The following is a 17,096-nucleotide window of genomic DNA, read 5'->3' as shown; positions in this document are numbered from 1 at the left end:
AAGGAAAGTTTGTTCACTGTGTATACCATGAAAGAAGGTAGAGTTCTTCTCTCTATCTTCTTTCTGGGCTGCAAGGTTGGCATACAGAGATTTTTAAAGAAAAATCTTTGTTTTGAGAGCTGATGCTTATGTTACTGCTTTCTAGTCTTAGCCCATGCTTTTCTGGTCCATAAACCCAGTTTACACACTGACTTTGTGGGTTCTCTCTTTCTTCTGCAGCATCTTTCCTTGGTCTAATAACCCTGAAATGCCCTTTCCCCTCCTCTCAGTCTGGTCAATCCTGACCATACTCCAAATTAGACCTTTCTGCATGAAGAGCATCACAACAACCTCCAAACATGGGTCATAGGTTAGTTTGCTAAAACAGAGAAGACTGTGAAAAGAAAAACATTCACCACATGGTTTAACTCCATTTGGTAAAGAAATCTAGAGAGAAATGGTTAAGGGAAGAAACTAGAGAATGAAGGATAGAACATAAGGTACCTACAGAGAGAGCTCAGCTTTTAGACAACCTACAGAATTTTGCTTTTTCCTCCCACTCAATTAGCTCCACCTCAGTTCCTGGTCTGCTTAGCTCCTCTCTTGACATCAGTGATCTGCCTGTTTCTCCTTCACTCTCCTGTGTTAGCATTGGGATATAATGGCCTTTTTGAGACATACATTGGCGTTATTTCTGTTCTAACAACTATCTACTCAAGAGACACAGCTGATGATGAGAGGAGCTACAGATGGGTAACTTGTGATACTGTAGTGAATAATACTTATCAGGACGGACTATGAGGGTTGGAAATACAAAGGTAGAAGTTTTGTAACAAGGAAGGGAGTGATTAAATCTCCTGGATAGGAGCAGAGACCTCTGGGACCATCAACGGAGAAGAGCCAAGAGCGGGACCCTACCCAGAGAAACAGAGATGCCTGAGATGGAGGCAGAGATGATGACACGTAGTGATGAAGTGACTGGGGACTTTGGACCCAGAGAGGGAAAGGGACTGTGGGCTGAAAACTGGGGGGAGGAGGGGGAAGTGTAGGGGGCAGGTTTCTGGGATATACCCTTTGGGTGGTTGAGGATGCATGGAGGGGATTGGAACCATGGCAGTGAGATGATATACTATGGAATGAATGTAAAGCTAAAGTTCTCCCATGTAAACTATCATATAATTCACAATAAAACATTAAAAAAAAAAAAAGAGACACAGCTGATATGGAAATCAGAGGAGGATTTGACAAGTTTTAGATAAAGAGGCAGGGAGAAATAGGAGGGCTTCAACTCATTAAAAAAACCAAAAAACCAAAACACAGAAAAAAGCCCAATTGAGACTTTCCACTGATCTACAAGTGCTAGATGACAGGGAAAGACATATTGCAGCTGAAGAGACAGATGTGTTGCATGTATGAACTATTTTACCATAATGGATTTATGTATTGATAAAGGTCTCCACAGTTAAAATAAATTATCATGGTCTTTTACTTTCCTAGCCTAATCTTATACCAAGTTCTTTTTGTCAAACAATTTGTAAAATGATGAGATTAGTCAATATAGAAAGCAATTCTTTAAAATTTGTGATAATTTGATAATTTGGATATCTGGGCCATGTTTAGGGCTAATGTAATGCTGTTTTCTTCACTATTGTGATTAAAGTGGGTGTCTTTGATACAATCCTGCCTTTGTCCATTGCTAGGGTTGGAGGTAAGGAACTCTGGTAGCACAGTGGTTATGAGTCAGGCTGCTAATTTCAAGGTCAGCAGTTCAAAACTACCAGCGGTTCTGCAGAAGACAGATGAAGCTTTCTGCTCCAGTGAAGATTTACAGCCTTGGAAACCCTGTGCAGGGTCGCTATGACTCTGCGGTGTACCACCACTGAGGCTGGTAGTGATCTTGAGTGATTATTTTGATCATACCTTTGCCATCTTAATCTGAGACTTGACAGAAACCAATCTCACAAGAGATCTCTACTGTAGAAGAGCTCCTACAACATACCTTGTTCAATTGTTTCAACACCCAGCACTGCTTGAGTGACTGGAATGTGTAAGCTAAATGCCCTAACTTGCATCCATCTCCTCTGTTCCATCTTTATCAGAAACCAGGAGTGTTCAGCATTAACCTGATTGATGTTACCTGAGTTTAGGTCTACAACTCTGGTCCCACCCCACTACAGAAGAATCTTTGAGAATATATTTGAAATAGGTGTTATGCCAGAACACTAAAGCTGTGTGAGTATTCGTATTTTAAAAAAGGGAGGGAGGAAGCAAGAGAGAGAGAAAGATAAAGAGATGGTGGGAGAGACCATCCAGTGATCTTGAAATAAATTTGACAAAAAGTCTAGAAGAAATGATCAAATAAATTTTTTGTGAGGATTTTAGTCTACTTTATTGTATTTATTCTGTACTTCCTTCCAAACGACCTGAGGTGTATTTAGAAAATGCTACAGTTATTGCTAGGAATCCACAAAGATTTATCTCTAACAGACTTCACTTTTTTTTCTCAATATATTTAGTATTATTTGAGGCATGTTACAAACATGGAGAACAGTAAAGCTTTGCAGTCTAGTACATGTAGTGGTTAAGAATCGGGCTGCGAACCTTAAGGTCAGCAGTTTGAAACTACCAGCTGCTCTGTGGGAGAAAGATGAGGCTTTCTGCCCCCGTAAAGATTTACAGCCTTGGAAACCCTCGGAACCGACCCCACGGCACATAACCACCACCACTATGTCCATGAAAGAAAAGGCTGTGACACTGGACTGGATGTGGGTACGCTGGGTGCTTCAAGACACAGACCGGCTGTGCAGGCCACTGGCTTTATGTGACCCAGAGGAGACTGTCCAGTGAAGCACCACAGGGCTCTGCCTGACCTCCCAACATTCCAGTTTACAATGTAGGTGATAAAATACATTGAAATTTATTTTGATAAGATGAAACCCCCCCCTTCCCCCACAACAGTAAATTTTGAGAGGGCAAAATATAAAAACCTTTCTTTAAGCTAAAAAAGAAAAGAAAAGAAAGTCACTGCACAAGAAGCACTTACCTTGAAAAAGAAAACCAGAGGGTTTTAGGAGCCTGGGAACGTAGACAGGACGGACGATACCTCACTGAGGAGGCATTGGGAAGGTTAGCTTCTCTTTGGCTGCACTGGGAGAATGCTAGTGTTGGAATGAGTCCCTTCATCGGGAGCTAATCAGGAGAGTTAGGTATCTGGAAACTATGTGTATTCAGAAAGAGGAAAATAAACTAGGCATTTATACACTGCAGTAAAGAGCTGATAAAGGGCAGTTGTTGCTGTTGTTGTTAAGTGCTGTGGAGTTGATTCCGACCCATAGTGACCCTGTATAGGGTTCCCAAGGAGCAGCTGGTGAGCTTGAACCGCCAACCTTGCAGTTCAAACAGCTTTGCAGTCTGGCGCATTAACCCACAATGCCACACCAGGACTCCAAAGGGCAGTCATAGTCAGGATTTCTAGAATCGGAAGGGACTGCTTATATAATCTCACCATTTTTCAGGAAAGAGAGAGCGGCTGGTGGTAGCCATTTTCAATTATTTTTAAGGTGGCCAAATAGACGTGGAAACAGATTTGCTCCATTGTTCCTGATAGAAGGATTAGGCCCAAAGTGCTAAAGGGTGGAGATTTTGGTTCAAGACAGTGAAATCCTGGGTTTCTGCTTTCATCACCCAGCTCTCACTTCTGGCATCTGGAGATATTTTCCAGGGATACAAAATCCTGACTACCAATCACTACCTGTCCTTCAGGTGTACTCTCAACAGGTAGTTTCCATGGGCAGCCTGAGTAGGCTAAGCATGCCCTTCATCATCCAGTGGTCTCATTGCCCTGCATCCTGGACGTGAGCATCTCTTTATCATAGAATTACTACCTTGTATGTTGATTTTGTATATCCCCTAACTAGTCCTCTAAGGACAATATCGGACATAGTTTCTGCTACACAGAAGGTACTCACTAAATATTTTTTGAGTTGAATTGCTATAACAAATGAAAGGATGAAATGAATGACTTCCAAATATACTGACCACAAATGACAGCGTTGAGACCACCAGTAAGGTAACAATCATCTTTAACTTCTCTAGGATGTATTTTCCTCCTTGAAAGTTATTTCTCCCAGCCTTTGCCTGACTCCAACTTATCCTAATGTGAACCACATAGATTTTTAGTTGGGTATTTAATCCCTTACTCATGTTAATTACTCAGATTAATTTTCAAGCGAACTGTGCAAACTTTGATTGTAATTGTAATCTGAGTTAGAGATTTAAAAGAAAGACCATAAATTTGGCCCATATTTTCCAGAGAGTCTTCTGCAAGGTCAGTCTGAAATGCAAAGTCAGTGGTTCAGACTCAGCAGCTGCTCCTCAGAAACTCTATACAGGGTCACTATGAATCAGTCGGAACTGATGTGACAGCACTTACCAACAACACACCAGCATACAGTCTGTACCAACATATTTTATTGGTGTCTGTATCAGCTCTAAAGCCAGTGATACTGAAATTGAACCATTCTACCAACTTCTTCCGTCTGAAGATGATCAAACATGCAATCAAGATGTATTGATAAGTACAGGTGATCGGAATGTGAAGGTTGGAAACAAGGACCCATAGTTGGAAAATATGGCCTTGGTGATAGAAAGGATGCTGGCGATTGCATGATACAATTTTGCTAACTCAATGACTTATTCATTATAAAACCCTCTTTAAACAACATAAAAGGTAATTATACACATGGACCTCACCAGATGGAATACATAGGAATCACATTGACTACATCTGTGGGAAGATATAGACATCTGTCAAAACAAGACCAGAGACAGACTGTTGAAAAACTATCATCTGCTCCTATGTAAGTTCAGGCTGAAGCTGAAGAAAATTAAAGCAAGTGCATGAGAGCCCAAATATGACCTTGAACATATTCCAGTGGAATTTAAAGACCATGTCAAGAACAGATTTGATGCATTAGACACTAATCACTGAAGATTAGAAGAGCTGTGGGATGACATCAAAAACATTATACAGGTCACTAAAAAGACAGTAAAGAAAATCCAAAAATGGATGTCAGAAGGGACTCTGAAACTTACTCTCCAAGCACAGAGATGCTAAAGTGAATGGAAGAGATGAGGAAGTCAAAGAGCTGAACAGGAAATTTCAAAGGGCAGCTCAGGAACAAAGTCAAGTATTATCATGAAATGTGCAAAGTCCTAGAGTTAGAAATGCTCAGCATTTCTGAAGCTGAAAGAACTGAAGAAAAAGTTTAAGTCTCAACTCAAAATATTGAAAGACTTAATGGGCAAAATAATGAATGGTGCAGCAAACATCAAAAGAAGATGAAAGGTATACAAGAATCACTGTCCAAAAATAAATAATCAATGTTCACCCATTTCACGAAGTAGCATATGATCAAGAACTGGTGATACTGAAGGAAGAAGTGCAAGCTGCATTGATTATATTGGCAAAAAGCAAGGTTCCCATAATTGATGAAATACAAAGTGAAATCTTTCAACAAACTGATGCAGTACTGGAGGCGCTCAGTCACCTATGCCAACAAATTTGGAAGACAGCATCTTGCCAACCGATTGTAAGAGATCCATATTTGTGCCAATCCCAAAGAGAGGTGACCCAACAGAATGCAGAAATCATCAAACAATATCATTAATATCACATTCAAATAAAATTTTGCTGACAACAATTAAAAAATTAACAGTACATTCCAGAAACTCCAGTTACGTCCAGAAACTTAAGTCATATTCAGAAGAGGACACGGAACTAGGCATATCATTGCTGATGTCAGATATATGTTGGCTGAATATAGAGAATATCAGAAAGATGTTTATTTGTGCTTTATTAACTATGCTAGGCTTTTGACTGTGTGGATCATGACAAGTTATGGATAACATTGTGAAGAATGTGTATTCTAGAACACTTGATTGTGCTCATGAGAAACTTGCATATAGACAAAGAAGCAGAACAGAACAAGGGACACTCAATGATTTAAAATCAGGAAAGGGTGCACCAAGAGTACACTCTTTCACCATCCCTATTCAATTTATATGCTGAGCAAATAATCTGAGAAGCTGGATTATATGAAGAAGAATGTGGCATCAAGATTGGAGGAAGACTCATTAACAACCAGCAATATACAGATAATACAACATTGCTTACTTAAAGTGAAGAGGACTTAAAATACTTTCAACCTGCAGTATGGATTGCATCTCAATGTAAAGAAAACAAAAATTCTCACTACTGGCTCAGTAAATAACATCATGATAAATGAGAAGATTGAAGTAGTCAAGGAGTTCATTTTACATGGATCCATAATCAACACTCATGGAAGCAGCTGTCAAGAAATCAAATAACGTACTGCACTAGGCACATCTGCTGCACAAGACCTCTTTAAAGTGTTCAAGAGCAAAGATGTCAGTTTGAGGACTAAGGTTTGCTTGATCCAAGCCATGGTATTTTCAGTAGCCTCATATGCATGTGATAGTTGGACACTGAATAAGGAAGACTGTAGAATAATCGGTGCATTTAAGTTATGGTGTTGGAGAAGAGTAGTGAAAGTACCACGGACTACTAGAAGAACAAACAAATCTGTGTTGGCAGAAGTACAGCCAGAATGTTATTTAGAAGCCAGGATAATGAGACTTCATCTCGCATACTTCGGACATATTATCAGGAAGGACCAATCCCTGAAGAAGGACATTATGCTTGGTAAAGTGGAAGGTCAGTGAAAAAGAGGAAGACCCCCAGTGAGACAGATTGGCACAGTGGCAGCAGCAATGGTCTCAAGTGTAGCAACAGTTGTGAGGAGGGTGCAGGACCAGGCAGTGTTTCGTTCCGTGATACACAGGGTCGCTATGAGTTGGAGTTGACTTGAAGGTACCTAACAACAACAACAACAACAACAACAACAACAACATACCAACATGGCTGTGGCCTCTTCAGGAGATAATGAAGATCATCCAATAATAATAGAGAGAAAAATTCTCTTTATATAAACAAGCACATAAATGTGCAAATATGTGTACTATACACATACATATTTTATTAAATAAAAAAAAAAGCTTCACTAGACTTTCATGAATCAGGATGAACATGGGAACAATTGATACAAACCACCACGCAAACCCAGTCTCCCTAGTAGAATAGAGCTAGTGTTTCACTTGATTTGACGACAGGCAGGTGTTGTCACCTGTGGAAGAAGAGGTCTCCTCACTGAGGGCAGGAGCTCGTTCCACTGCCAAGGCAGACTGTGGCTCATATGCTCAATTGCTTCCCATTTATTTCAAATCATTGCTCTTTGCACATGCCCAGTGGATTTATCTATTATCCAGTTGTAACAAAACCAACCTTCACAGAAGGGCACATGACATATAGCAGGATTTAAGAAAAGGAATTGCCGTTTGAAGAGAATAGTAGTCATGAAAGCACTGGGAACAGGGACAGGGCATGGACGCTTCTCTACCTTGGGAAGATTTGTTGACCATATTATGGGATAAAAACAATGAGATTCAAATCAGCTTTGCCAAAAGACACCCAAAAAATAACTGGAAATGATTAACAAGATGATTTGAAATATGGAACCAGATTTCATATTTTCAAATGAAAAGCTAAGCCTCATCCTAAGGGCATATTGCATTTTGAGATTGTCAATGAAAATGTAGATAATTTATAACTAAATATATTTGCATGTATAGAGGTTCCAAGTTTTAAAGTGTTTTATTGACAGTGTTTGCAACCAAAGACTGGCCTATTGTTCCTTGTAAATTTTACTTTCATTTCTTTTTTATTTAAACTTATAAATGCAACAAAGCAGTAAAAAAAAAAAAAAAAAGAAATATCATCTATATTTTTACTGCAGCAAAATAAGCATTATTGCCATTTAGTAATGTGTCTCTTATCTCATAAGCAGTTTGTATAAAATGTTTTTCATAGAGAGAGGCTGAGTCAAAAGGAAAGAGTTTTATAGAATATCATGTTTTACTCTTGACCACTTTGTCTGGTCTCTGTGGAGTCTAAGAAGGTATGTCAAGAATGCAGTTTTGCTTTCAAACATCCTGCCTAACAAATTTGGTGTAAGTTTCACCTTTGGGGATGGTGCTCCAGTTATATTGTGGAGGCATATATACCACTATTTATCGAGTAAAAGGAGACCAGTAAAACAATTCATACCTCATGTGTTATCTTAATTTTTAAATTAATTAGCCCATCTCAGCCATCAGTGATACAATTAAAAAGTCATGTTTGGATTCCCCAAATCTCAGGATAACAGGCACTTCAGGATACTGGTTTTCAGTAATGCCCAGGAATTTGGAGTATGTCTACCCAACGCCTCCTTTCAGTAAAGGAAACCAGCTGCAGCCCTTTACCACAGAGCCTGCCCTGGTTTATTTCAGCTGTGACATGTCTTATTACAGAAAGCACCCTCAGTTTCGCACTCGGAAGCTTCTATGTGAGTTTGCTCTTTATCCACACAGTTAAACACTGGCTGGTATTTGAAATTGTCCCACCATGCTCAAAATTCACTTCTGGCAATCTGACTTGAAGTAGAGATTCTCTATGGATTTGGCATGACTTCAATTTCTAAGACTCTAGGCATAATTTCCCCTAAATTTGGGGCTGTCCACCCTCCAAATGGGGACTAAGACCCTCTCTAAAACATGGATGTGATTGCCTAAACCAGAGAACGCAGAAACACAGGAGTGTTTTCATTTTCCTTGCTTGAGAGTGGAGTCTCACACTAATTCACCATTTTTGCCAAGTTGTCTACTGCATACCAACTTGTCGGAGTTGTCACCCATTCCTCAGGGTGGCAGTGGTTGTGGTTGTGTGTCGTCAAGTCACAGAAATCCTATAGAGGGTTTTGGAGGCTGTAAATCTTTATAGGAGCATAAAGCCTCATCTTTCTCCTGAGGAGCAGCTGGTAGACTTGAACTGACGGCCTTGCTGTTAGTAGCCCAACTTTTAACCCACCACACTACCAATAGATCTGTGTTGGAAGAAGTGCAGCCAGAGTGCTCCTTGGAGGCCAAGATGGCTAAACTTCGTCTCTTATACTTTGAACATGTTGTCAGGAGAGAACAGTCGCTGGAGAAGAATGTCATGCTGGGTAAGATGGAGGGTCAGAGAAAAAGAGGAAGACCCCCAAGAGATGGATTGGCCAGGTAGCATCATTGATGGTGTCAAGTGTGGCAGCGGTAGTGAGGTTGGCCCAGGATCGGACAATGTTTCTTTCTGCTGTGCATGGGGTCACTATGAGTCGGTTCCGACTCGATGGCACCTGACAATAACAACAACAACAACAACACTACCAGAAGGGATTTTTACACATACAAAGGCTGAAAAATGCAAATCTTGCTACATTTAAGTAGAATCCTAGTGTGGCCCCATAGGATAAGCACTTAACCTCAAGGTTGGTTTAAACAAGATCGGTGGTTCAAACTCACCAGCCTCTCCTCAAAAACCCTATACAGGGTTGTTATGAGTCAGAACCAACTCGATAGCACTTTACAATAACAGCAATTTTAAAGTGTGGTACTGTGGGATTAAAGCACTGGACTGAAAGATCGGTTTGAACTACCAGGCTGGTGGTTCAAATTCACCAGCAACTCCTTGAAAACCCTATACAGCGTTTCTATACGTCGGAACCAACTTGACAGCACTTAACAATAGCAATTTTAAACTATTTGTCATCTTTTTTTAAAGAACATTTTCTGCATGTGCCTTGGATTGTTTTGTAGGAGTGAAAATGGATTTGCCCAGAATTACCCTCAGGATAACCCCAGCAAGGGTACAATTCATGACCAAGTAAAACTAGCCACCTCATTCTGGAACTAAACCAGCAATCTGAATCTCAACCACAGCCATGTAAGCAAATACAACAGAAACATCCAAACCTTGTATTGTTTCTCTCCCCTTAAGTATTTTGTTGATGTGGACTTGGAATGACAGAAGAGTAAACAAAGACTACAACAACTAACATAATTTCCCTTGGGGATATACTTACTCCCAGTGGGCAAACTAGAGCAGAGGAAGGAACAGAGGGGGTGGCTGGGTCCTAGATCACTGTAATCAAATGTAACCTCCATTTATTTTTGTGAGCCTGACTCGTAATTACGCAGGAATCATAACTCACATCCTTTCTCTTTCCTCTAGTCATTGCCTTTGCTGTCCCACCTTTATAAAGTCCACTACACTCACTCTTCCTTGCATCATGTCAATATCTCTATTTTTCCTCTGGCATTTTAATTGTTTTTTCAATGTATATTTTAATACTACTTGCCACCTGAAACCCTTTTGAGTGCAGATTCAAAATAAATGATAAATTAACAAATGGAAATAAATTCACCTAAAGTCACTGGAATCAGTTGGGAGGATGATTGAGATCTAGATTTAAAGATCTATTTTCCTTTGTCCCAGAAGCCCATTCAGAACACGAAATCTTTAAGCAACAAATAAGAATGAATTTCAAAGAGGCAGAGGTAGAGGTATGTTTATAAGAGGAGAAAGATCATAAGATATTAAAGATTTGGAGTTCTGATGTGGCACTGTGGGATAATGTGCCAGACTGCAAGGTCAGTTTGAACCGCAAGGTTGGTGGTTCAATTCACCAGCCGCTCTATGGAAACCTTATACAGGGTCACTATGAAACAACAATTCCCTTAGGCTACTGCCTTGTCCCTACTGCTTTCAGCCAGGAAGACCACTCAGCAGTTCCCCCAGTACTCCCCTTGACCTTCTTCCACCCTTACCCGTCCACCTGTACCTCAATAGTATATTGCTCAAAGATGCGTAACTGCAGGAAGATGTCCAGCTTAATCTTCCGCTCATGAAACAGCTCTTCCATCTGCACCTGGGCATCATCCAGTTGCTGCAGGACCGACTCGATGTGGCTGATGGAGCTACTGTGGGGCATCTTGTTGCTGGACACAGCTGAGTCCCTGTGGCAAAGTGGAGAGAAAAGAAGGGAGGGAGGGGCCTCGCCATGTTAAAAGTGACAGAGGAAGGGGAGGGGAGGACTTCAGCATCTGAGCAAGGTGGATGAGAGTCAGCTGAGTCATTCAATCAACAGACAGTTATCAAACTCCTATTGTGAACTTGGCACTATCTGTTTAACAGGCGAACCAGAGGCAATGTGCACTCACAGTACTGTATGCCTTTGCCAAAGTAGCTGCTCTCCTATTCCTCAGTCAGAATTGTGGAATGAATCAAGTAAAATGATAAATAGGAAAGGACTCTAAAAGGTGTATCATATCAGAGAAATGGCCTGGTCTACATATGTGTAGTCTTAATACACGCATGCATACACATATCACAGCACATAGGGAGGACAAATGAAAGGCACATAAAACATAGACCTCCCTAGCTTATCTGACAAGACTGCTGTTAAAATGAGATGGGATCATGGCTGTTAAATTAGCCATACACTCTACAGTGCTGTGCCAAGATAGAGACTGGTGGTAAACAAGTTTTAAGTTGTAGTTAGGGAACTTTGGGGCTGAAGTCCGCCAACTGGATTAATTTCCCAACTCTGACATGCGTGGGTGATGGCCTTAGGAAATCACCTCTCTGAGCCTCAGTTTCCTCACCTGTAAAACAGGCAAACAGCCCTGCCCTGTTCACTCTGCAGTCCACTGCCAAAGGAGTCAGTGCACGGGAAATGCTCCGTAAGTAGTAACGTGGTATGAATAGTTATCAATTCTGAAAGGTTACAAATGAAGCATCAAGTGCCAACTGAGGCAAAGAGTCAAGGCAAGATCACAGCAGCCTGGAACAACCAACTTCCAAGAAGATGAGTTTTGATTGGGGGGTTGGGGGGGAATGAATGTCTGAGCAAAGAGATGGGAAGGGGTGTCCTTTCTGAGCAGCAAGAATCTATATAAAACTAATGGTAGGCGGTGGCACGCTGTAGAAGAAAACCAGAGATAAACAGATTGACCAGCTCAGGGAAGTGACATGCTGCTGAAACTCACAAAGAGGTAACGGTGGTAGGAATACCACTAAGGTTAAGAAGTTCCGATTCTGTAAGGCCTTTAGTAAACTGGAGTCCTAATCCTTTAAATAAACTGGCATATTCATTACTTTGTGACTTCTTTGTTTCTTATGAGTCTAAGAAGTCTGAGGGGCAAGGGAGAAACAATTAGTTTTGAGTCCTGTCATCAGTAGGCTTTCTGGAAGGCTTTTGTTATAGATTGAATTGTGTCTGCCCAAAATATGTGTTGCAAATCCTAACCTGGATGCCAGTGGTTACAATCCCATTTGAGAATGGGTTGTCTTTGTTGTGCTAATGTGACAGGGTTAATATAGGATGCATCTTGAGTCAATCTCCTTTGAGATAAACGAAAGATTAAACCAGCAAGTCAGCAAACAGAGATGGGAGAAGAGAGATGCCAAGACACATGAAGGTTGCCAAGAGCAGAAATTCAGAGACAAGGTCTTTCCTCCAGAGCTGACACAGAGAGAATGCCTTCCCCTAGAGCCTGCATCCTGAATTCAGACTTCCAGCCTCCTAAACTGTGAGGAAATAAATGTTTGTTTGCTTAAGTCACCACTTGTGGTATTTCTGTACAGCAGCACTAGCTGGCTCAGACCCTTTTCCATTTCAGACCTGTCCATACCTGGTTTTTTCAGACTGTTTGTCTCAGAAGTAATGGTATCTGAGCTCACGCCATCTGTTTCTGAGGAGAGTTTATAGCTAGATTGTCAAGATTGTCTTCTGTCATTGAGAGAGCCCCCAAATCTCACTTCCACACCCTGGTCTCAATGGGCATGAAACAGGTATGGCTCCTCTCCACCCGGCAAACCACTGCAGAAAACCCCCAAGCATAAAAAGCACCTAAGAGGTGTCCTCATGACTACTATCCACCATGCACTATGTGAAGACTGTCCTTTAGAACTACTCATCTCAGCATTTCTCCAGCACACAGTCTCCAGAAAGAAGAGACTGATTTCTGACCATTTTGTATAGAAGCTCTGGCAGCGTCATGCTCACTAGGGAGTCAGCTCACAGAGATGCTGTAGAAACCACCTTAAGCACTTTAGTGGTGAGTGTCAGAGGACACTGCTGTGTGTGTGAGGCATCCTGCCAACAGCCACTCTGCAGGATTTACTTCTTTTTTTTTTTTATCTTGGTCTTGAAGTCAGGGAGAGGAGCTATTATGTATAGAATTGTATTTCTCTGTATTAGAATCCTAGCTCCTATATCTATGGATATAATCCCATTTAGGAACAGGACTCTCTTAGTTAGTAAGGCCGTATCAGTGTAGGATATATTTTAAACCTAATGACTTTTGAGATTTATAAGAAGTACCGATCAGATAGAAAGAGAAGCTAGCATTAAATGAGGGAAAGACAAATGCTATAAGGAGATTACCAAGGAACTAAGGATAGAAACTGGAAAGAGACAAAGGTTTTTCATTAGGACCAGGTAGAGAGAGTCTTCCCCTAGATCTGGAGCCCTGAAATTAGACTTCTAGATTACTATTTGGTTTGTTGTTGTTAAGTCAGTTCTGTTTGTTGTTGTTAAGTGCCTTCAAGTCGGTTCTGACTCAAAGCAACCCTGTATAGGGTTTCCAAGTGGCTAGTGAGTTTGAACTGCCTACCTTGTGGTTCACACAGACCTTGCGGCCCAGTGCTTTATTCTACAGTGCCACACCAGGACTCCTCTAGATTACTATACTGTGCAAAAATAGACTTCCTTTTGTCAAAGTCACCTATTTGTGGTATTCTTGTTACAGTAGCACTAGAAAACTAAGACAGGAACCTAGGTACCTAGAGTAGAGTCAGGTTAATAAAGAAATGAATGGTCACCAATGGTTCTTGGCCACATGGCTGTGGCACTGTCTAAAATCCATGAAACTTCAACTTGTAAAACAAGCATCACTCACACCACTGCCGTCACCATCATCAAGTAGCCTGAAGCCTACAGGCACAGTGCAGTGTTGGCGGATGTTAAAAGCAAGTAGTGTCTATGCAGGCCCAGAGAACGAAGGCTGCTGACCTTGTGGAAAGTATTTGGAGAGATAACACAAAACCGTCACAAAATTCCTGAGTAGACAGAATGCTCATAGTGAACCCCTTAATGACACAGATGAAACAGCTGAACTGAGACCCAGAGAGGTTAAGTGACTGCAAATGACAGTGGACTTTCCTAGGTAGGGAGACAGAACTGTCAGGTGTTATATACTCATAAATACAAATTTGAGGAAGAAGAGAAAGAGTGTCTTGTTAGTATGCAGTATCTCATGTTTGTGTTTGGAATAGAAATTGTTAATTTCCAACAGAAAAACATGCTAGGGTTTTCTAATGGCAATTTCTCATTGTTTATTTAATTGGACAACTGGTATGGGGAAAAAAAAAGTCCTCTCCAATTGAAGTAATTTCCCCAGGCTCTATGGTTGGCCTGGGACTTGTTGATGAGATTATTTCTGTCCATTCCTGGCATGTGTCCCAGAACTCAGTAATTTTGGGATAGGAATAAGTCCCTGTAGGCAGGCATCATTAGCACCATCAAATCCTATTAATCCAGCACCTGGCCACAGGGCTGGTTCCTGGGGGCTTGCTTGCTCAAGGCCTCATGACACCTCCATCTGAGGAGTCAGTACCTTTGACAGGGGTGGGGAATTTTGTATTTGATGCCAACAAAAAGGAGGCAATGGGGGAAGGGGGGTTAGTATATATCCAAATGAATACAAGTTTATAGACTAGATTCTCTTTGTTCATGGTTATGTTTAGTTTCTGGGCAGCACAGAGGAATGGTAGAAAGGTCATTAAGTGCATGATGGAGAGCTACATGTAGCAACATCACACATTGTGTATTTATTTATGGGGCTAAGGTCAACTAACACTGGTAGCGTAGTGGTTACGAAACGGGCTGCGAACCTCAGAGTCAGCAGTTCAAAACTACCAGCTGTTCCAGGAAGAAAGATGAGGCTTTCTGCTCCCGTGAAGATTTATAGCCTCAGAAACCCTGTACAGGGTTGCTATGAGTCAGAACTGACTCCACGGCACATAACAACAACAACAACAACAACAACAAGGTCAACCATCAGCAAATGGTCACATTCAAACTGGGCCACTGGAGCTCAGAGTTTAGCTGAGCTCAGAGAGCAGATAACACTATATTCCATACTGACTGTTCTCCATATGACCACATTCTTAATGACGAAGTTCTTTATTCATTGCTGAGAAACATCTTGAAAAATAAATTACGCTTCACATTGATTATGTCACACTAAACTCAAATTAGGTATGGTGGCAGACATTTTTATGTCATACAGATGGAAACACTGAAGCTCACACAAGGCCACAAAGCTGGTCATGACTTATCTCATTTGAGCCCGAGGCATTTCCCACTGGAAAGCACAGCCATGCTGACCTGGCCTCGCTGAGCTCCCCCAGGGAGGGAGGCGCTGACCTGAGCTGCTGGATGAGGTCTTCGCCTTCCTTGATGACGTTGAGGGTGGCATCCAGAGTTGCTGTCTGTTGCTGCTGGAACTGCTTGATCAGTTCCTGGACTGCATCCACAGAGTCCGCACAGACATCCTCCAACATCTCCTTCTGAAGGTCTTCCATCCATGTCCACAACTGCAGGGAGAGAACAGAGACTTCACTCAAGCACACAGGAGAGGCTAGAGCTAGGACAGGACAAGGAAGCCTGACTGGACCTCCTCAACCACTCAGTGCAACGTCAGATCTAGTCTTTCTCATCAGCATATCCATGGGTCCATTTGTGTGTTTGTGTATATATTATCCATCTTTGCTAAATGCAGTCCATTAGAATTGGCATTCTGTGCACATTGCTCTCGCAGTAGCCAGACATTGATTCCGAGGAATTTTCATGATATTTTAAGTATGCAACAAAGAATGTCCTGCTCAGTAAGAACTAAATGAAGACTATTAAGCATAATCTGTGCTGTGTTATTATTACTATTTTCTTTTCAGGCTTGCTAGAGTGGTTGGAAAGTGGAATGCTGAAAAGATGGAACTTATCTTGATTTCAATACAAGTGTGAAGCATTTCCCTTGTAGAATACAGCCAGGATGATATGACTGGTTAGACAACCTTAAAAGAGCTAAGTATAGTGTTTTGAACTGAAATAAGCTCTTAAAATTTTGAGGAGTTAGACTCAATTATTATTTTTTTCACATCAAAATTATGCTCTAGACTGGATGCTTGAAAACTCATTTTTTGGTAATTCTTTCTCACACTGAATAAAGGTCTCTAATGCTGTATCACGGGGCTGTGTTCACATTGAGCAGTTTTATAAATGATGGTGAGAAAGATGAGCTTGGTGTTTGCTTTGAAACCATGAGGCTTTACCTAGCTAGCAGGAAAGATAGACTTGGGGCTCTGCCAGAAAAAAAAAAAAAAAAAACAGAAAAAAAGGTCAGTAAAGACAGAAAATTGATAGACTGGGAGTCAGAGATGTATATTTCAACCCTGTTCTTTCCACAGCTTATTGGAGCCTTTGAACAAATCACTTTGATGTCCTTTGACCCCATGGCTTTATGTGCAAAATAGGTTGAGGAAAACCAAATAAAAAGATTAGTTACCTTCTGTTCTAATATTCTATATGTCTTCCAAGTTAAGAACATGGATACACATCTATCTTGAAACTATTAAGTCATTCAGTTAGTTCTCAGTATGATAAATCATGCTATAACGTTTACAATAAGGGATAAAGAAAAGAAACAACAAAAAGAGAGGCTGACAATTATCATCAAGACTAGGATAAATTATTCTTTGTTCTATAGACAGTGGAGGCCGTAAATGTGACAGAAAAGAAATGGGATAACAAATATGAGGGGGCTTCAAAAAGTTCACAGACAAGTGGAATTAAAAGATCACAGAAATTTCCCACAACCTTTTGAAGGGTTACTAAGCCCTGGAGGTAAGGAAATAAAGGGACATGAAGGATTTCCTTTATTGGAGAAGTGAACAACTTTTCTGAGCCACAGTTTCCTCATCCGCTAAATGAGAATAATACGATATGTTTATCAATAAGCATGTTCTTTTATTTTGAATAAGTGTGTTCCATGTACTACCCTCACAAGCAATTTTTTTTTCACATTCAACAGTTCATATAACTTGTTACATTACATTG

General features: G+C 40.9%; 1 protein-coding gene across 1 annotated transcript in view; it reads right to left on the bottom strand.

Moving 5' to 3' along the window:
- Positions 1–17,096, bottom strand: part of LOC102833043 (kalirin-like) — a 398,989-nt gene that overhangs the window by 132,544 nt on the left and 249,349 nt on the right. The window contains exons 12-13 of the mRNA XM_006869427.1: positions 15,369–15,577; positions 10,758–10,932 (exon numbers count right to left, since the gene is read on the bottom strand). Of these exons, the coding sequence (XP_006869489.1) occupies positions 10,758–10,932; positions 15,369–15,577 (384 nt within the window). The remainder of the gene's footprint in view (positions 1–10,757; positions 10,933–15,368; positions 15,578–17,096) is intronic.

Source organism: Chrysochloris asiatica, unplaced genomic scaffold, assembly GCF_000296735.1.
Source record: "Chrysochloris asiatica unplaced genomic scaffold, ChrAsi1.0 scaffold00130, whole genome shotgun sequence".
In the NCBI taxonomy this organism is placed as follows: domain Eukaryota; kingdom Metazoa; phylum Chordata; class Mammalia; order Afrosoricida; family Chrysochloridae; genus Chrysochloris; species Chrysochloris asiatica.
Note: the sequence above shows the minus strand (reverse complement) of the source record. Positions and strands in the feature narration are given on the sequence as shown.